At 33.7% G+C, this 23,047-nt stretch overlaps 1 protein-coding gene across 2 annotated transcripts in view; it reads left to right on the top strand.

Moving 5' to 3' along the window:
- ZDBF2 (zinc finger DBF-type containing 2) overlaps positions 1-21,934 on the top strand; it is a 30,857-nt gene extending 8,923 nt beyond the window's left edge. For both annotated transcript variants that reach the window (XM_033112690.1, XM_033112691.1), the window contains exons 5-6: positions 4,154-4,281; positions 10,058-21,934. In XM_033112690.1, coding sequence (XP_032968581.1) covers positions 4,154-4,281; positions 10,058-17,171 — 7,242 coding nt within the window. In that variant the 3' untranslated portion in view covers positions 17,172-21,934. The remainder of the gene's footprint in view (positions 1-4,153; positions 4,282-10,057) is intronic.
- Positions 21,935-23,047: the final 1,113 nt, after the last annotated feature.

Here is a 23,047-nt window from a genome sequence, read left to right as displayed (position 1 = left end):
AAAGAAAGGCAAATATGTAGGCAATCTAAATGAATAGTATCTTGTGGGATTAACAACAAGAGCATATAAATTAGAAGGGGAGTAAATTGAGTTAATACCCAAGGACCTTGAATTGTTCAAGAAGAGAGTAAAAGTAGCAAGAAATGTCACACTTTGATAGGTCAGGGTTACTTGTTATAATCTGTTACCACTAATGGACTAGGAAAAACGTCTCCACCTACTAAGTTAACAGAAAGGGAAAAATTGGACAATAAAAAATAGTCCACAAGAAGGCCAGAAAGAAGAGATATAGGAACATTGTATAGGCAAGAATACTAAAAACAGATTTAAGAATAAAAACATTAAACCCAAATATATTAAGTGAAAATAGACTTGATGCTTGAATTAAATTGTATGCAATATTTTATCAGAGATCCTAGCCAGGGAAATAAAAGAAAAAGAAATAAAAATTATAGCGTTTAGATAATAAATGAAACTAGTATTGTAAACAGTGTGATTGTGGAATAGGAAATTCTAAAGATACCTAGATGAAATATTAGAATTGATAAGTGAATTTAAGAAGCTTCTTGGGCCAACATAAAAAGAAATCGTATTTTTGTATATAAACACCACACAGAAAATGAGATTTAGAAAAGATTTATAACAGCTTTAAAGAACACAACTCTTAGGGAATAAATACAAGAAAATATGTATAAGATCTTTATAAAGAAAACTAAGCATTGAGAGAAATTTAAGAAAAATTATATAATTGGTGTGATATACTGTGTTCATGGATTGGAAAAATATTGTAAACATGTAAGTTCTGCCCAAACTGATACATTGATTCAATGACATTCCAATCAAAATTCCAGCAAACGTTTTAAAATGAAGATTAAGATAATTCTAAAAATGTATGTGGACATGCAAAAGGCTAAGAAGAACCAGAATAATCTTAAAGATGAACGAAGTCAGAGGACTTACTGTACCAGATATTAAAACTTATTGTTAAATTATAGTCATTAAGACAGTGGTACCAAGTTAGAAAGACCATGGAAATAAACCAGAATCTCCAGAAACATATATACATTTGATTTGTGACAAAGGTGGAATTAAAGAGCAGTGATGACAACACTTTCTTCAATAATAGATACTGGGACAATTGGATATTCATATGGGGGAAAATGAAACTTTATTGCTAAATCATCCTGGATACAAAAATCAATTCCAACTACATTATAGATATAAATATTGCAGGTAAAACAATAAAGCTTCAAGAAACAAGTAGGAGAAAATCTTCATGACTTTGAGATAAGGAGAGATTTCTTAAATTGGTCACAAGAAGCACTGACAAAAAAATTGGTAAACCTGACTGTAAATTAAGAAACAAGATGATGTAACTATTCTTGGGAAAGATATGTGTGTGCACATCAGTAAAACTATTTGTGAACACACACACACACACACACACACACACACACACAAAGTGAAAAGGCAAGCCACAGAGAAGATGATATGTGAAACACATATAATTGAACAAAAGAGCTCATAACAGAATAAATAAAGAATTCCTATAACTCATTAAAAAAAGAACATCTATTTGAAAAACGAGAAGAGACTTGAGACACACACACACCCTGTTTCCCCGAAAATAAGACCTAGCCGGACCATCAGCTCTAATGCGTCTTTTGGAGCAAAAATATAGAGCTGATGGTCTGGCTATGTCTTATTTTCGGGGAAACACAGCATCATAAAATAGGACATCCAGGTGGCCAGTAAATATAAAAAGCTGTCACAAAAATTGCAATTTAAAGCCACAGTGATATAACATTAAACCGTCTCTACAATAGCTAAAATTAAAGAGACTGACAATATCAAGTTTTGAAGAAGTAGAGCAGTGGAGGTTATGAAAAAACATTGCTGGTGGGGGTATAAATTGGAACAGCCACTTTGGAAGTGCGTACTAAAGCTGAGCAAACCCTTATGACCCAGAAGTTCTACTCCTAGTAATTAATGTATTCAACAAAGTGCGCGCACATGGGCACCAGAAGACACATATAAGAAGGTTTTTGCAGCATTGATAGCCCAAAGCTGCAAACAACACAAATGTCCATCAAGAATTGATGAATAAAATATGGTATATTCATAGAATGGAATACTTCACAGAAATGAAAACGTACAGACTACGGCTAATAGGAAAAAGTATCACAAATGTTGAATGAAAGACCTGAATGCAAAAGAACATATATTGTATTATAACTCCATTTATATAAATTCAGAAACTTTTAAAACTAATCTATAATATTAAAACTTAGGATAATAGTTATTTTTGGGGAAAAGGGCGGAATATTAGATTGGTATGGGATATTAGGGGGGTTCTGGGTGCTTATCAGTTTTTCATGGTTTGATGGTTATGGATGTGTTTACTTTGTGATCTGTGTGCTTTTCTTTATGTAAATTTTATGTAAGTGCACTTCTCCATTTGCGTGCTTTTCAAATTTTTATCTAGGTAGAGAGACGACAAGGTTGGATTTTAATTGAACCATTATTTGTTCCCTTGCGCATTTGTCTTATTCACCACTAGGCAGGCTAGTCCTGGTCATGGATACTGGGCAGTGGGGTGTTCTGTAGCCAGAGAATCTTGCAGTTGTAATTCAGATTGTTACTGGGGCTCAAGCAGCACCACAGTAGACCCCCAAAGTCAGCATGGAAGGAAATAATTCCAAGAGTTGTTAATAGTGGTCAAGAGCTAACACCATGTTTTAAGTTCTTTTGAGACCTTCACAATGGTATTTAAAACATTACTTTTCCCACGTATTGTTAAAACATGTTATTAAATTGTCTAACTTACATTAGAAATAATGGTATTAGCACTAGCACTAGCATAATACAATGAAAAGAAGAAGCTTTTAGAGTTAGACTCAGATTCAAATCCTGGCTTTTTCACTTGCTAGGTACACAACTTTGTGCAGTTTACTCTAATTATTTGTGCTTTAATCTCTTCATGTGGAAATGGGAACAAGATTCATACTCAGTGAAAATTCAGTGAGATTACTGTGTAAACAGAATAGCACTGATGTGTTACAGGTGCACAGTAGATATCAGACTTCTTTTTCATCCCTCCTGGTAGTTCACTAAATAATACTAGTAAAGGCAGAATCTTTCTAACTGTAGAAAGAATTATAAAACAGAAAAGCATAATATATTTTTTCTAATCTGTTTAAGGCAGGATTTTTAATCTCTGAAAAAAAAGATGGCCTTTTTGTGAATTAATTACTCTTTGACTTTTTAAAAATGTAATGATCCACCTCTCTTGTCTCTCTTTTTTAAAAAAAAAAAAATTATTTTTTATTGGGGAATATTGGGAAACTGTGTTTTTCCAGGGCCCATCAGCTCCAGGTCGTTGTCCTTCACTCTAGTTGTGGAGGGCGCAGCTCAGCTCCAAGTCCAGTTGCCATTTTCAATCTTTAGTTGCAGGGGCACAGCCCACCTTCCCATGCGGAAATTGAACCGACAACCTTGTTGTTAAGAGCTTACGTTCTAACCAACTGAGCCATCCCGCCACCCTTCTCTTCTCTCTTTTAACAAATTTTTATTTTTCGAAGTAATTACTCATTGAAAAATATAAGAATTTATAAGAAAAATTTAAAAATTTCCCATCATCATACTACACAGATACAAATGCTTTTAAGATTCTGGTATATTTTCTTCCATTTACTTGTCTATACATTTTCAAACTGTAGTTGAGATAAAAGTACACCTGTGATTTGTGCACCCTCCGTTTTCCCCTTAATATGTAACAGTTCTCTATGTTATTAAATTTTTTTTGTATTATTTTAGATAGGTACATAGTATTACATCTTAGGGAATATATAATTTAAAGATTTTAGGAGATTTCCAGTTTTTTGTTACACTGTGATAAACATTTTTTTTTTTTTGCATAAATCATCCATGTTTAAGATGATTCCCTTAGGAGAGATTTAGAGAAATGTAATTACTAGATCTACGGGAAAGATACTTTTATGGGTTTTAGATGCATATTTTAGAATTGCTTTATAGAAAGGGTATGTCAATTTATACTTTTATTAGGAGTTTATAAATGAATCTGTTTCATGAAACTTGCACTACTAATGAGTATTATCCATTGAAAAATATTCAGTTTCTTTTTTCTTTATAGCATGTGTCCAGTGCTCAGCACAGATACTTGACCACACAGAATAGGCAACGGATGGGTACCAGTAGTTTGATGGAACGTTTTTTGCAGGATGTACTGCGGCACCACCCATATCATTATCAAGAAAGCAGGTAAAGTAACTGAGTGGAATAATATTAGTACATAGTTATTATGTTACAATTTATGTTTGTGTTAATGTTTCAATACTTATGTGAATCTTTGTTTTTTAATTTAATTAATGTATTTTTTTTCAATTATAGTTGACATTCAATATTATATTAATCTCAGGTACAACATAGTGGTTAGACATTTATATAATTTATGAAGTGATCCCACTGAAAGCCTAGTACCTACCTGGTACCATACATAGTCATTAGAATGTTATTGACTATATTCCCAATGCAGTATTTTACATCCCTGTGATCTATTTTGTAACTACCAATTTGTGCTTCTTAATCCCTTACCCTTTTTCACCCAGCACCCCACAATACCTTTCCCATCTGGTAACCATCAGTTTGTTTTCTGTATCTATTAGTCTGTGTCTGTTTTGTTTGTTCATTTATTTTGTTTTCTAGATTTCACATATAACCGAAATCATATGGTATTTGTCTTTCTCTTATTTTAAAGTGAATCTTTGAATCAGGGAATATAAGGTGATATTTTATCTAGTAACTTTCCTTTGCAATTATTTAAAAATTTATTTTCTAGCTTAAGTAAATTTTACTATAAAACATATGGACTACACAGTGCTTTTTCCCCAAATAAATTTTAGGCCAATAAATAATCATATATTATTATAATGTTTTATAACTATGTCATAGGATTAAGTAGGGGGAAAAGGTGGGAGCAAAAATAGCTTTTGGAAGATTAGTAACAAAAACTGGTGACAATAGCAAAGTGTAATCAAAGTAAAAACGAAGTCAATTCCACATTAATGGTATGATTTGTGAACTGATATCAGATAGAGGTGGCTCTTTTTGTAATCTGTCAGTATCTTGATAGCTTTGTCTTGTATCAATTTATTTTGGTTGTTTTAATAAAAATAAATATTTTTATAACACTTAAGAGTTAATGCCCTATGTTAAAGAAAAATATTGGTAGAAAATGGGTTAAGTATTGCTGTGAGTTTGCAGCTGCAGCTGGACAAGGTAAGGCAAAAGAGATCATTAGCACATCTGTGCAGATATTAGTTAAGCACCAATAGAAAAGAAAAAAGGATAAACTTTTGTCTACTTTGCTTTGCAAGTATGCTTTGCAAGTCATCAACCTAGAATTTAGCAATGGTGAAAAGGTTTTAATGGGAAAAGTTAGAAAAAAATACGTGGTTTTTTTAGCTGGTGGAAAGATAGAATTAGCCTGTCTTAGGGTCAGTATAAATTTCCAGCTTACAGTTTGTATAAGCAGTGCTTCAGCAAACATCTTTGTACATGTAACTGTTTCTGTGGTGTAGATTCCTATAATTTGAATTTCTGAGCTAAAGTGTATGGACATTAAAAATATTTTTTATTTTTTATCTTTTTAATTTTGGAATAATTTCAGGCTTACAAAATAGTTGCAAAACTGGTACAAGGAATTCTTGTATAACTTTCACCTGGCTTCCCCCAATGTTTAAAATAACCACAGTACAATGATCAAATCCATGAAATTACGTTGATTCTATACTGTTTGTAGACCTTATTCAAATTTGTCAGTTGTCTGAGGTCCTATTTTGGACCAAGGATTCAATCCAGGGTCACACATTGCATTTGGTTGTCACATCACTTTAGATTCCTTTTTAATCATGAACAGCTCCTCAATTTGTCTTTGCTTTCAAGACCTCGACACTTTTCGGGAGTGCAGGCCGATTATTTTGTAGGATATCCCTAAATTTGGGTATGACTAATTGTGTTTTCTCATGATTAAACTTAGGTTGTGCTTTTTGGGCAAAAACATTAATTGTAATGGATGTTGTGCCCTTCTCAGTGTATCAAATCAGAAGACCCATGTCTCATTGCTGGTGATACTTAGATCCCTTGATTGAGGTGGCTTCTCCATTGTAAAGTTACTATCTTTCCCATCATAACTAATAAGACTAGCATGGGAAAGTATTTGGAGACTATGTAAATATCCAGTTGCTCTTTTTACTTTCACCTTAATTTAAGCATTCATGGATTATTTTTTCTTGAAACGGTTATTACATATGTTAATCAGAATTCTACCATAAAGAACTTTCTCATTCCCTCATTTATTCAGTTGTTTATTTATATCATTCTAAATTTTTGTATCATTATAAAATCATGGATATGTCTCTTACCCTGTGGGTTTTCATCCGTTACTATTATTTTGTTGCTCAAATTGTGTATGGAAACTTTAAATTTTTGATAGACACTTCCTAGAAGGCTACACCAATTTATATACAATTTATACAATTGGTGTATATACATACATACTAATAGTATATGAGAGTGCTCATTTCCTGTCACTCTTGCCAACACTGGAATTATCAACCTTTCTTTTCTCCCCAACATAATAGGCTAAAAATGTGTATGTCTTATTAGCCTTTATTTATGAGTAAAATAGAACTTTTCTCTTTATTTATTAGCCATATATTTATCCTATGAATTGTTTGTTCATATACTTTGCCTGTTTTCCTATGGAATTATTTGTATATTTTGGATTTGTATGCAATATTTATGGATAATAGTCCTTTGTATTTTAAATGTGCTGTAAATATTTGCTCAGAATCTGTTATAAGTCTTTCAACTGTGTTTGTTATCTTTTACAATAATAGAAATTTAACAGTTAGATATAATCAAATCTAAGGGAAATTTCCTTCTCTGGCTTTTTTCATGCCTTTTTCTTTATGCCCTTGTTTTTTCTTTTAAATATATTTAATCTATTTTTTTTATATGTGGTATGAGGCAAGGCTTCTACTTATGTTTACAAATGTGTATCAATTATCTCCATTAATAGAAAGTATCACCTGTAACATAAACTAAATTCCTATATTTGTGTGTGTATCTATGTTTACATATTTGATTTTGAAAACAATTTTCTTTCCTTGAGTTTTTTTAATCCCATTCCAACACCACTTTATTTATTTTTTTCAATTTTAATCTTTTTTAAAGATTTTTATTGGGGAAGGGGAATAGGACTTTATTGGAGAACAGTGTGTACTCCAGGATTTTTTCCAAGTCAAGTTGTTGTCCTTTCAGTTGTAGTTGTGGAGGGCGCAGCTCAGCTGTAGGTCCAGTTGCCATTGTTAGTTGCAGGGGGCGCAGCCCACCATCCCTTGCGGGAGTCGAGGAGTCGAACCGGCAACCTTGTGGTTGAGAGCCCATTGGCCCATGTGGGAATCGATCCGGCAGCCTTCGTCGTTAGGAGAACGGAGCTCCAACCGCCTGAGCCACTGGGCCAGCCCCAACACCACTTTATTTAATCATGTTTATAAGCTTTCTAAATTATAGTTTGTTACTCTTTCTTCTCTCTTGCCTCCTTGTTTAGACATTGCAGTTATTATTATAATTATTTTAGCCTTCTTAAAAATCAGTTCTTGCTTTATTTTTGTTTCCTATTTATTGGTTTTTCTTTTTTAAAGTTTATTTCTTCAACTTTCTTGGGTGAAGAATTTGCTTATTTTTCTATCTTCTTGAATTAGGTGCTCATTTAATTAGTTTGTGTTTACTGATTCTTTTTTAATGGAAGGTTTAAAAGTGTGAAGTTTCCATTTTGATCACATCTCATAGATTTTGATACATAATTTTTTATTTGTAGATTGTTTAAAAATTTTCCCTTTTTAATACAAGAGTTATACAAAAGAATGGTTTTTAACCTTTAGTCATTTGATTTTTGGAGGGCTTTTTTTTGGTTATAAAATGAGTAGAAGTACAGATTGTAATTTAGTTAACGGTAAACACACACACACACACACACACACACACAAATACAAATGCAAATCAAAGCATCTAGATGGTGATTCTTTTTGAAATTTTGCCAACTTGTTGGATTTTATGATTTTGTTTCTTTTTCTTCCTTCCTTTTTTTTCTTAGCCAAGTGTTACAAATTGGTTTTATTTTGAGAATGCTGTGATAGTGTTTAAAACAAATGGTGATAATCTACCAGGGTTCTGAAAAACTAGGGTAAAGTGATTATCGTACTATAATTTTATTGATTAGATTTCAGAAGTATGAAAAATTACAGAAATTTTTTGCCTCATCATGATATTATTTTGATAACAGGGTTAACTTTTATTTTACAAATACTGAAAAACATTGTCATCTAAATATTAATTATGACAATATATTTTTATAGGACAGAAAGATACAAATATCAAAAAACATTATCTTAATATTAATATATTTTTATGGGAAAGAAAGCAATAGTAATATTTATGACATGTTAAAAAAGTTGCATGTGGCCAGCACATGTATGCATATTCTCTTAGACAATTGTGGCACCTCTCTAATCGAAAAATATTTAATAATGGTATTTTTAGGTGTTAATCTATTTAAAGTTTATTTATTTATGATTTTTAATAGACTATTTTTAAGGACAGTTTTAGATTTACAGAAAAATTGAGAAGATTGTGCAGAGAGTTACTATATATCCCCCATTCAGTTTCTCTATTACTAATATCTCACATTAGTATGGTACATTTGTTACAACTAATAAACCAGTATAATACATTAACTGAATTTTATAGTTTATTCAGATTTCCCTAGTTTTTAACCTAATGTTTTTTTCTGTTTCGGGATCCCATCTAGGATAACCATGTTACTGACTTGTCATGTCTCCTTAGATTCCTCTTGGCATTTTAAATTTTGATAGACATTGCCAAATTGTTCTAAATAGAGATTAAACTATATTCCTACCAAGAATTATTAAAAATGTCAGTCATTGCACCCTGACTGTGTTAAAATAACAGTAGTTAACATCTGTGAATGATTACTATTTTCCAAGCTTTTAAAAAAAATGCTCTTTACATATAACAACTAGTTTACTTCTCAGAACAATCTCATGATGGAAAATAGTCTTATTTTGTTTTGTTTTTGGAGGAGGAAACTAAAGCCTAGAGGATTAAGTAACTTGTGTTAAATTTTTTGTCATTTACCGCTCTGATAACTGAAAAATGATATATGGCTTTATTTACATTTTTTCATTTTTAGGAGCCATTTGTGTTTATTAAGTAGCAATTGATGGAGCTACCTCCATCTTCTGCGCTGATTACCTACCTGAAATGCATTATACAGCCTGGAATGATTGCCTTGATTCTTTGTTCTCTAAGAATCTTGCCCAGGATAAAAAGAAAATAACATTTATTATGCCTTTATTTTAACATTCTAAACAGGTATTAGAACATTTTTATGATTCTTTCCCTTTTTTTATTAAAAAAAAATTTTTTAAATTTATTGGGGTGACAATGGTTAGTAAAATCACATAGGTTTCAAGTGTACAATTTTATAATACATCATCTATATAGCATACATTGTATGCTCACCACCCAGAGTCAGTTATCCTTCTATCACCATATAGTTACCCCCTTTACCAACTCTTCTGGTAACCACTAAGCTGTTGTCTGTGTCAATGAGTTTTTATTTATTTGTTTGTCTTGTTTGTTGCTTTAAGATTTATATCACACATATGAGTGAAGTCATGTGGTTTTAACTTTTTATGTTTGACTTATTTTGTTTAGCATAGTAATCTCAAGATCCATCCATGTTGTCCCAAATGGCACTATTTCATCTTTTCTTATGGCAGAGTAGTATTCCATTGTGTATATATACCACATCTTTACCCAATCATCTATCGAAGGACACTTTGGTTGTTTCCGTGTCTCGGCCACCGTAAATAAAGCTGCAATGAACATCGGAGTACATATATCTTTATGGATAAATGTTTTCAGATTTTTTGTTTTCCTTGCTTTTTAGATCAAGGCAAAATGAGAGACTTCTTAGGAATACTGCATCACCTTCTGAATACTGCACCACTGATGATTCTGTTCCTGAAGAAATGACTGATGATGCTACTGGAGTCAGAGGAGAGATAGCCACCAAAAGTTTTGAACCTATTGAGGAGTTATATGCTAGACCTAGTAAATCTCAAGAGTATATACAGGGTGTTCCAATTCGGCCCTCAGTTATTCAAAAATTGGAGAAGGGGCAGCAGCAGCCCTTGGAGTTTGTTTATAAAATTGGGAGTGGCCTGAAAGAATTTAATCAAGTAGGTATTGGTCAAGCCACAAATAATGGACAAAACGTATTATGTCCATCAGTGATTTCTACTGCGCCTGCTAGTCGTTTACCTGAAAGTTCTTATGGTCGACCAGTTACAACTAATACTGCAAGGTTACCACTAGCAGCCCATTTGGATTCAGTTATCAAATGTGACCCAAACCAAGTTGACAGGTACCTTGAACAGCGAGATAGGAGCTCTAGAAATCCTATGCTCTCATCCCATCTGGAAACTTCTTCAGTTTTATATCAGAAACCTAAAGAGTCAAATAGGAAATCCGTGTGTTTCAATTCAGATAAATTGGTTATTCAGGAAGATGTGAAATCTCGGGGTGAAACTTTGTCAACTGGCTTTAAATCTCATGGATTTATGGGTACTGAAGGCTCCTTAAAATTTGAATCTCTTTCCAAATTAGCAGTAAACCCAGCAATTAATCTGAATAAAACTGATATGCCTTCTAATAAAGGAATCTTTGAAGATGCCATTCCAAAGCACCATGAGAAATTCTTTTCTAATATGGATCGTACCCAGGAAGTAAAGCATTTGGTTTTTAACAAGTCAGCCTTTTTGAAACAGAAGAGCCCAGTGAGCTCTGAAATGAAGTTTGCTTGTGGCTCTCCTCAGTCACTGTCTGATCAACCTGAAGAGACTTCACAAGACCTTTGGAGTGAGGAGCAAATTGACCAAGAAGATAAGAACTATGAATCAAGAGGTTCTGAAATGAGTTTTGATTGCAATTCCTCTTTTCATTCACTGACTGACCAATCTAAAGTGACTGCCAAAGAAATAAACCTTTCAACGGAAGTACATACTAATTTGCAGCATAAGAGTAATAAATCTTGTGTTTCTGATGTAAGTTCTGATTGTGATAGCCCTCTTCAGTTGGCTACCAACCGAACTCAAGTAATTGTTAAAGGTGTTAGTGTTCAGAAGGCAGTGCATATTAGCCTGGTTGACGAAAGCTATGATTCTAGTGATTCTGAGATGAATTTTGATTGTGATACCTCACTTCAGTCAACTGATGACTGCCCCCAACAGCCTGCAAAGGAAGTAGACCTTCCTAAGGAGGCACACATTTACTTGGTTGATAAGAACTATGGATCCAGTGGCTCTGAAATAAGTGCTGATTCTATTTTTTCACCTCGGTCAGTGGTTGACCGACGCCCCGTGGTTGTCACTGAAACAGAACTTCAGAAGAATGTTCACATTGGCTTGGTAGATATGAACTATGGATCGAGTTGCTCTGAAACAAGTTTTGATTATGATGTTTCTTTTCAGTCAGTAGTTGTCCATCCCCAACTGGCTGTCAAAGAAAGAAACCTAAAGGATAGGCATGTTTACCTGAAGGACAACCATCAATCTAGTAGTTTTGAAGCACATCTTGATTGTGATCTCTCTCTTGAGACAATGACTGATGAACCTCAGAGGGCTGTTGAAGAAATAAATCTTCTGAAAGATAAGAATGACCTTGTGGATATGAACTGTGAATATTATTGTTCTGAAATGAGTTTTCATATTGATACTCAATTAGTGGCTGACAAACCCCAAGTAGTGGTTCAGGAAGTAAATACTCAAGAAGTAGCTACTGACCTGCAGAATAAGAGTGCTAAATCTAGTGTTTCTGATCTGAGTTTTGATTCTCATGCTTCTCTTTATCAGTCAGCTAATGAACAACCTCATGGAGCTCTGGGAGAAATAAATCTGAAAGAGTTAAATGTTGACATGGAAGTTAGGAGCTATGGGTGCTCCAGTTCTGAGTTGACTTTTGATTCTGATCCCCCTCTTCTGTCAGTTACTAAGCATTCTGAGCTGGATGTTGAAGAAATAAGAAAAAAGCACATTAACCTGGAAGATGAGAGCTGTGGGTCAAATAGTTCTGAAATAACTTTTGATTCTGATATTCCTCTTTGCTCAGTAGTTGACCAATCTCACGTAGCTGTTTATGAGGAGGAACCTGTTAATCTGGAATATAAGAGTAATGAATCTTGTGTTTCTGAAATAACTTTTGATTCGGATATACCTCTTCATTCAGGGACTGATCAACCTGAAGTAGCTGTTAAAGAAATAATCACTCAGAAAGAAGACTATGTACACTTAGGAAGGAAGAATGATGAACCCAGTGGTTTTGAAATAAGTTTGGATTCTTATGTCCCTCCTCATTCAATGACAAATCCTTATGAAGTAGTTATTAAGAGGCTGAATCTTCAAAAAGAACAGGTACACTTTGAAAGTAAGAAAAATGAACCTAGTGGTTTTGAGTTAAACTGGGATTATGGTATTTTTCATTCAGTAATCGGACATTCTGAAGATCTCATTAAACAAACAAACCTTCGGAAAGAAGAGCATGTTCACTCAGAAAACCAGGGTAATGGACCTAGTGTTTCTGAAATCAATTTGAAATCTTATATTTCTCATTTAGTGACTAAGCATCCTGACATGACTGTGAAAGAAATAAACCATCAGAAAAAAGAACACGTAAACTTAGAAGACAAGGGTAATGAATTAAATATTTCTGAAACAAGCTTGGATTTCGCTATCCCTCTTCACTCAGTGATTCACAAAGCTGAAGTAGTTGTTAAAGAAACATGGCTTCAAAAAGGAAAGCATGCTAAATTCCAAGATACAAGTGCTGAATTTAGTGCTTCTGAAATAAATTTAGGTTCTGATGTCCCTCATTATTCAGTGACTGAACCTCAAATAGCTGTTGAAGAAATACATGTTCAGAAAGAAGAACGTGTTGTTTTAGAAAACAAAAGTGATAAAAGTGGTGGTTCTGAAATAATTTTGAATTCTCATGTCCTTCCTCAGTCAATGACTGAAAAACCTAAAATACCTGTTTTGAAAGAGGACCATGTTGACCCAGAAGATGAAAATACTGATTCTAGAGGTTTGGGAATAAATTTGGATATTGATGCCTCTCTTCAGTCAGTCATTGACCAATCTCAACTAGCCCTTTTGAAGGAAAAACATGTTGATCTGGAAGACACAAACAGTGAATCGAGTGATTATAAAGTAAATTTTAATTCTGATGACCGTCTTCAGCCATTGACTGATCAATTCCAGGAAGTGATTAGAAAAACAAACCTGTGGAAGGTAGAGGATATTGGTCTGGAAAATAAAGTTGATGAACCTAATTGTTCTAAATTAATACAGGATTCTGATGTTTCTCTTCATTCTGTGCCTGATCAACCTGAAGCAGCTATTAAACAAATAAACCTTGATAATGAAGGGCATGTATACTTTGAAGATAATAACAGCCAATATAGTGGTTCTGAAATGAGTTTGGATTCTGATTTCTTGGTTCAGCCAATAGTTGACCAATCTCAAATAACTATTTTGGAGAAGGAGCATATTGGGCTAGAAGATAAGCACAAGCACAATCCATCTTGTGGTTCTGAAATAAGTTTTGATTCTGATGATCCTCTTCAATCAGTAGCTGACCAGGTTAGAGAAACTGTTAAAGAAATAAGCCTTTGGAAGGATGAAGTTGATGTGGAAGATAAGAGTGATAAATCTAAGGGTTTTGAAATTATGTATGATTCTGATGTCCTTTTTCAGTCAGTGGCTGGCCAAACTGCGGAAGTAATTAAGGAGATCAACCTTTGGAAGAAGCATGTAGACTTGGAAGGTAAGACTGTCAAATCTAGTGATCCTAAAATAAATTTTGATTCTGATGGACCTCTTCAGTCTGTGGCTAATGAAATTCAAGAGGCTACTACAGAAATAAATCTTCTGAGGGAGGAACATGTTTGTCTGGATGATAAGGGCTATGAACCCAATGATTCTGAAATAATTTATGTTTCAAATGTCCCTTTTCAATCAGTGGTTGAGCAGCCACACATTTTGGAAGAGGAACACGCCAATTTGGAAGATAAAAGCAGTGATCCTTGTGTTCCTGAAATAAGTATTGCTTGTGATGATCCTCTTCAGTCTGTGGCTGACCAGCTTCAGAAAGCTGTTAAAGTAATAAGTCTTTGGAAGGAAGACCATATTTACCTGGGAGATAAGAGCTATAAACTAGGCGATTTTGAAGTAAGTTACGATTCTGATGTTCACTTAGTGGTTGATCAATCTCCTGTGGCTGTCAAACAAATAAACTTGCAAAAGAAGGATCATAATGACCTAGAAAATAAGAACTGTGAACCTACTGTTTCTGAAATAAAATGTGATTCTGGTATTCATCTTCAGTTAGAAGTTGACCAACCTCAAGTGGTTTGTAAAGAAATAAACCATCAGAGAGTAGCGCATCTTGGCATGGAAGAAAAGACTAGTGATTCTGAAATAATGTCTGATTCTGATGTCCCTCTTCAAATAGTACTTAATGAAGTTCAAGTGTCAGTCAAAGAAGCAAATCTTCAAAAGATGCTGTTTGTGGACCTGGTGACCAGTGATAGTGATTGTGAAATGATTTCTGATCCTGATATCCCTTTTCAGTCAGTGATTGACTCACCTCAAGTGACTGTCGAAGGAATCGACTGTATAAATGCAAAAAATTTTGATTTAGAAGGTGAGTGCTATGAGTGTTGTGATTCTGAACTGGGATATGTTTGTGAAGCCTCTCCTCGATCAGTGTCAAACCAATCCAAAAAGACTTTCAAAGTAGTAAATCAGAAGAAAGATTATATTATTCTGGAAGAGTCGGGCTGTGAGTCTTATGGTTCTGAAATAAATTTTCAAATTGATGCCGCTAATCAGTCCATGACTTACCAATCACCAGGGTCTGATAAAAAAATGTCAAGGTATATTGATACAGAAGATAAGAGCTGTGAATCTGGCAGTCCTAAAAGAAATTTTAAATGGGAAGACACTTCTCAGTCAATGACTAATCATCCAAAAGAAGCCAGCTTTTGGAAAGATCTAGAAACTGTAGGTCTAAAAGATAAGAACTGTGAATGTAATGTTTCTGCAATGGATTGTAATGCCTCTTCAGAGTCAGCGATCCTGCAGATGGCTGATGAAGATAACCCTTTGAAGTTAAAGTATACAGATCTCGAAAGTATGAACTGTGAACCTTGTGGATCTGGGATGAATTTTCAGTGTGATCCTTCTCTTCAGTCTGACACCGACCATCCTCAAGAAGTTGTTAATGAAATAGACCTATTTAAGAAGATGTCTTTTGACCTGAAAGAGATGAATCATGATTCCCATTCAAACTCCGTTCCTAAGGTTGACTCTATAAGGAACCGGAAAAAAGCAAAGGGGGTCATAGAAGATAGTACTGATGAACCAGTTCTTGAAGCCTTGCCTCATGTCCCTCCTTCATTCGTGGGGAAAACGTGGTCTCAAATAATGAGAGAAGATGACATGAAAATTAATGCTCTTGTGAAGGAATTTAAGGAAGGTCGTTTCCACTGTTACTTTGATGATGACTCTGAGACCAGGAAAGTAAAAAAAAAAAATTTGAATGAAGAAAAAAAGATTACCTCGGCTGACCTTAATGACACTGCATTAATTCAAGTTCTGTTAGACTGTGATGATCATATTGATGACTTTTCAGTAGCCTTAGATAAACCTAGCCATCATCCTACAGAAAAGAGGCCTTATGAACAAACATGGCGAGTGGCTTCTCGATGCCAGGCTGTAAAAGTTAGCCATGGAACTCAAACCAATCTCCTGAGTTACCTAGTGACGAAAAGAATAAGTGGACAAGAAGACTCGCCAACAAGGAAGCGTTTACTTTTACACAACGACAGAAAACCAAAAAAAATCAAAATTGGAACAGTTGAATTTCTTGAATCATGTACTAACATTTTGAAGCCTTTGCACCCCAATGCCTTAGTCTACGTTCTTTCTTCAAATATTAAGCTGAAGGAAGGTGAATCCTTCAATTTCTCTAAAATGAGGCACTGTATTGACACAAATGATCAGGATTTTAGCATACAGTACAAATACAAACAGAGTTCCTTTAATTATTATGACCCATTGAATAAACAAATTGTAATTACTCCTCCTCTGAACATAGAAGTACCAGAGTCTGACAGGAATAACTGGGTTCAAATTCATTTTAGTGACATAAACTCCAGTGCAGGAGATGATGATGCTCATACACAAAGCTGTACTATCGTACCTTTTATGACACTGTCAGTGAGACATGAATTGATGTCACATGAGGGGGCCGGTGGATCTTCTGTGTTTCTGGAAAAAGCAGAGATCTTGAATTCTAGTGACGTTCTAAAGGAAAGTAATTTCCAGTTAACTCTTTTAAATGGTGATGTTGCCAAAATCTCGCCAAAATCAGTTAGAAATAAGTCTTCAGAAAGTAAAAAGAAAATTCAGAGAAGGAAGGTGACAACTAATAATAATCCTGGTTTTCCCAAAATGGTTTACAGACCAATTATTCTCCAGCAAAAAACCAGAATCACTTCAGAAAAACAGTCAATTTGGATTCGGACCAAACTAAATGATATAATTAGAAAGTATATTTCAAAATACTCTGTTTTTTTGCGTCACAAATATCAATCCAGGAGCACTTTTATTAGAATGCGTCTTAAGAAGAAAACACCTCATGTCAGTAAGTTAAAGAAGGCAAAGAGACCAGCCAAAATGCTTTCGAACTCAGTTCCATCAGCTGGTTCTGAAGAGAAGTTAAGAGCCATTGCGAGCTCTTCTCCCAAGCAACCTGTGCAGGATTCTTCCAGCAGTGCAGGAACTAAGAAGAATGGTAATAAAAAACTCCCTAGGAAAAAACAAAGAAAGCGTCCTAGACCTGTTAAAATATATGATTTGAGAAGTTTATATTCTCAGGTGCCATATTCTGATAGAATGATGACTCGATTATTACACAAATTGTTAGTTAGTAAGGCAAACTAGAAGCATTGGTGGTAAAGCTAGTTGAGGATTCAGAACTTCAGTTGAAATATATTTGGTATTTAGTGCCCATAGCTCTCTCAACTTTGGTGAAAAGATTAACCTTCAACTATTTTGCTATAGACATCATTTTCAGAAATTTTATATTATTTTAAAATTAGTGTTTAAGATCCTTTTTTTAAGATTCAAAAGACCCTTTGTCCATTTGCTATAGAAGAGCTTCATCTTAATTTATGTTGCATAATTTAGCACAGTCTATATAATTTTCTCCCTCAAATCATGTTCCTCTTATTTATTTTTTATGATTGTATCTCATGGTCAGCAGGTTATAACATTGCAAGATTGAATATGGCAAACATGAAGTGCTATCCTATTTTTACTTTTTAAAAATTGGAACAGTGACTATGTACTTATATTCAGTGTGTTTCAGAGTGGCATTGTCAATATCGTATTCTAACTGGATAATTGAAAAGAAACTATAATAAATTATTTCAACTTTTAAGTAGGGTTGACTTAAATAATCACAAACAAAATATGATTTACTTTTAAAAGCATTCCAGAGAATGAGATTTCATAATCTCTAATCCAGTGTTAAAAAACTGCCTGGTGATTTTATCTACATAACACAAACTCCTTCTGCTTTATTTAAAATGGATCTGCAAGTCTCTTAACTTTCCACATTTGGACACAGGAACATATACAATCTCTGTAATATACAATTTCTGTTTTTCTTTAGCATTATTATATCTTAAGGAGAAAATGATCTTGCCAGTGTGACTATACTTTTTTACCACCTTTATTCCCCTCCACCTGAAGGGTTGGTGGTTTAATGTGAAAATACAGGTTGTATGGCCTTATCTCTTAAAAATATTTCAGACATTACCATATCATTTTGTAATAACTTGAACTGAAACTATTGGTTTGGTAATTTGGGCAGACCATTAATTGTTGTCATTAACAGATTATTTATAATCTTAATATTTGAAACGGTCTAATAAAACTGACAACTTATGTGGAAGCCCGTTTTGCAAGTGAAAAACTGTATTTGTTCATTAATTTGGTTTTCCTTAAACTTGCTAACTGTCTTAATAGTTTAAATAAAAGATTTTAAGATACGCAGTTTAGGTCTGAGGTACTCAGAATATGTTTAGATCTTTTATTCCGGGCACTGGTTCGGCTGGTACAGATGCATCCAGTTATCCTGCTAAGCCGAGGATTCTGGATCCTTTTCTGTCAATAATGTTAAAGGAAAACATGAATTTCAACTATATTGTAAAAACCATATTTGATTGAAACTATATCAGTGTACCATGATTTCAGAGATAAAAATGTGTTACCTTAGAATTAATGAAATATAGTGTTGTAACAGTTGATTTCTAAATGTAGTTTTATTTCAGGGGCCATTATTTAACCTGGGGTATGTTACGATGGTGTTATGTTCTAATTTCTTTACTTCTAAATTAAAAAGAGTAATTATATTGAAAAAAATGGACAAATAGTTATATTTTCAGTTGCAAGGCAACTTGAACCTTGCCTCATATGCAAACATTTCCGTTTCCTTTCTTAAAATATCACAGTGGGTCATTAGTTTAAAATAATTCCCCAATTTTAATTTTGGAGAAATACTGTCCTACTGATTAGGAAGTAAACAAGCAGCTAATACATAAAAATACTCTTTTTGTGGGTATTGGTGTCTTTTTTTCCTATGAAGTAGACATAATTCCCTTAAGTACTCTTAGTAGGTATGCATACTTTTAGTATAAGTTTTAAAAGTGAGATTTCATATGGAAATAATGTACCTATGTAATTATGATGTATCATATCTATTGTGATTACATCATGCAAAGAGGACAGTTCTTATAATTCAAGTGATTAAAAACTTAAAACAATTTACTACCTTTTCACATTGGAAACACTTCTAAGTTCCATTTTTTTTTTTTGAGAGGAAAAAGGTTTATATTTAAAATTTATATTACTAAAAATATAAAAATAATACAGTCCTGATGTTTTTTGAAAACATTTTGGAAATGTTTACTTAGTTCCTATAATCATTATTATTTTAGACAAGCTTGAAAACTTGAAATTGTGAAAATTATCACTTAAATTAGAAATGAATTACTTTCAGACTTTGGTAGGTTACAAGATGTGCCCCTTTGTCACAATGCATTTTGGCTTAATTTGCAGATTAGATAAAACAGTTGGATGTTTTTTGTGTATTTAAGAATGCATTCAGTTCTTTTAATAGTGAAAAATTGAATTACAGCCACAATGAATATTTTAATCTTGTACTTGTTCAGTATCTTGCATAGATTTCTATTATAATTGTCCCAAGTTATACAGTATGTGGACAATATTGTGTAAAGTGTGTTTTGCATTTGTGCATTTAAATTATTTGTGTAAGTAGGGCTTTGAGTGACACTTTTTTGGTAAAGAGAAACTATATTTAAATATTCAAACAATTATATATTTCCATGTAAAACTAATGTGAAGACTAATGTATTTTTTATAATGCAATTTAAAGAGTAAATTTGTTTTCAAAGTTATCAAGATAAAATTTATCAAATATTGAAATTTGTCTCTACTTTCTCATGTTAGGAACTTTTTCTGGAAATACTTAAGGAATTAGAGAATAATGAAAACAGAAGTTCATTTTATAAATGGTCTTAGCGATAATAAGAGAATATAAATGTTGATGCTGGTGAGAAAATATTGTTTAACCAAAGATATACAGGTTATGCTCAATGGAGTAGTTATTTCAAAGGATTAAAATTAAACAACTATTTATCTGTTTGATGGAGTGGTGGGTTAGCAACTTTTCACTTTGTATACCTGTATTGAAAGAGTCAGTGAACAGGATTGAGTTCGGGAGGCAGTAGCTGTATCATTATTTGACACCTGCTGGAAGAGAACTTGGATGCCTCCACTACCACAGTATATGTTATAAAGGACAAGAAAACATGGAAGAGTGTATGTATGTCCCTGAGGTAGGTGCCTTTGGCCTCAGTAGTAGGGGCTTCTGGGGTTTTTGGTACAGGATTACATTGTTAAGATAAATAACAGCCTACTCTTTATAATAAAAAATTATCAGAGTAAAAATATAAAATGGAAGTCCATTGTCCATAAAGGAATTTTATATAAATAGAAAATGTGGACAATTAATGAAAAATCATGTAATTAGAGAATTATACATCAAAATGTCAATTTATGAAGATGGGAGGCTGAGGAAGAATCTCGACATTTCCTTATACTTTATTTAGGCCCTAAGTATTAGGGAAATAATACAGTTAGTATGTTTCCTTTGTTCTTACTCTTTATATGTATAGTTAAAAAGTTCTCCCAATGTATTTCGAACTATTTACCTTAAGGGATAGGCGTAGGATCAACTATAGTTTCTTGCTGAATCTTTAAGTATGAATTTACTTTTTTCCTATGTTTATAATTTATTACATGCATTTTTTGACATGCATTTTATTTTTTAAGTTTTTAAGCTGGACGTGTGTGTGTGTGTGTGTGTGTGTGTGTGTGTGTGTGTGTGTATGTACACATCTTGAGCCCTTACTAAGTGCCAGGCATTGTTCTAAGCTTTTAACCTGCATTATCTCATTTGATCTTCGAAGAGCTCTTATGACTTATCTTCTGTAACTGTCGCTAAATAGCAGATGAGAAAATTGATGCATAGAGCCTCAATTTTGGGATTTCTAATGAGTCGTTATTTATTCTAATCAAATGGGGATTACAGTTAATCCCCATTTTCATCTCCAGTCCCTTTCCACCAGTTATCTTCTGCCTGTCTGTACAGTTGAGCCTTTTCTGGACATTTCATATAAATGGTATCATGCAATATGTGGTTTTTGTGTCTGCCTTCTTTCACTTACCATGTTTTTGAGGGTTCTTTCATGTTGTAGCATGTATCAGTATTTTGTTCTTTTTTATTGCTGAATAGTATTTATATTTATAATTAGTTTTTAATGAAGCTGGTAACAGAGTGCTGGTTTCCTGATAACAAATACAAACGTTATTGTGCTTGAGGCTGGCTGTTCATCTATGCCTCTCAAACCTGTTATCCTTGATTACTACCCCTATTCCGAGACAAACAAGCTATCTGCCTTTTTGAGTGCTCTTACTGATACTTGAATGCTTTATGCTTCCTATGTCTTTGATTCTTATATTCCCTTTACTGCCTATCTTGGCATTCGTTTTACTGTGCATAGTGAATTCTCATTTTCAGTGTCAACACATTAGTATCTTCAGTCCTTTCACAGTGGATTGCTTGCAGGTAATCGAACTGAGAAGCGTATCCAAGCTGCCCATTATCCTAAGCTACACATTCTGTAGCACCAAGAAGTGTTGATGATGGTACTTGCCATGGTGAAACATTCTTTTTAAAAATTACTCTCCTACATAACCACTGTCACATCATCACAACCATTGATATGATAAAATTAACACTGATATAACCCTCTACTCCACATACCTTCAGATTTTACCGATTGTCCCAAAATAACCTCTGTAGGTCCAGGATTTGATACAGCATCACACACTGTCATGGCTCTAGTTTCCTTCAGTATGGAGCAGTTCCTCAGCCTTTCTTTATATTTAACAACTTGACATTTTGAAGTGTACAAATCAGTTTCTTTGTGGACTGTCTTTCAATTTGAGTTTGTCTAATGTTTCTTTATGATTAAGCTTTTTGTGGGGGGGTGCAAAAATTTTGTGGACTTCTCAGTGTATCATAACAGCAACCATGTGATGTCTGTTTGAATAAAAGTGGTGATTAAAGATAATCCAGTCTTTGTCTTTATCTTAGAGGAAAAGCTTTTCATAATTTGAAATTGGGGGCTGTCATAAAGCGTGAGTTATCAACAAATATTACATTTTTTTGCAACTGAATTTTGAGGCAATTGTGATTATGCAAATTTTATATATTTGTCATCTAACTCATCATAGATAAGTCAGCAACTTATTCCTACATTTAACAAATATTACTTGTACCCATACTCTGCCTAGCCCTCTGGTGATTACCAAGGATCCAAGCATCAACCAAACACGTCTCTCGCTTCCTTTCATTAACTATATGAGTGAAAGAATTTTAACAGTGGTAAGTCAGTGGACTTGTAATATAATTCTCACGCTATCAAAAGATCATGAATCAACCTATCACACATACTGCTATTGGGCATTGAAAAAATTCCTCAATGTACTGAGACCTATTGCAAGGCCTTTCTCATCATTATCTGCAAAGATTGTTTTCCTTGTTTGCATTGTTAAGAATCGTCTCTCCCCTTTGTTGGTTTCATGCGCACCGAGATGGAGTGTTACATAGACTCAACTACCCATCTTATCACAGCATGGGAGTGATTTCCTAAGAACAAGTTGGTATATTCATCAGATGTTTAGTTTTTGAGTTGAGATATTGTCAGCTCTTTTGAACTGGGAAAATAGAGGGTTTATTTTTGTTTGGAGAATTGTTATCACTAGTCATTTAGTATACTCACACTAGTCACATAATGAAGTAAAATGATATTGATCATCCATTGAGCTGCAACTATTTTACAAGGTGAATGACTGAAAAATGAGAGTTCTAACATGAGTTCACTGTACCAAATGGTACCCTCTCACTGGGTTTTACACAGCCTTCTTACATCTAGGATATATTTAGATCAGCATTTGAGGTAACACTGATGTCTCTATGGAATCAGAGAAACCACGTGACCCTTACAATTTTTAGGTTTTCACACGGGGCATTCTACCTGACACATCTATGATGTAGCAGAACTACAAAATTCTTCTTTCTGGTCCTACAGAGAAAGAATCTCAAGTCTGATATAGAATGTGGTGTGACAATATGTCACAGTCTTTTGAGAAAACCACAGTAACCC

Source organism: Rhinolophus ferrumequinum, chromosome 8, assembly GCF_004115265.2.
Source record: "Rhinolophus ferrumequinum isolate MPI-CBG mRhiFer1 chromosome 8, mRhiFer1_v1.p, whole genome shotgun sequence".
NCBI classification, from domain to species: domain Eukaryota; kingdom Metazoa; phylum Chordata; class Mammalia; order Chiroptera; family Rhinolophidae; genus Rhinolophus; species Rhinolophus ferrumequinum.
Note: the sequence above shows the minus strand (reverse complement) of the source record. Positions and strands in the feature narration are given on the sequence as shown.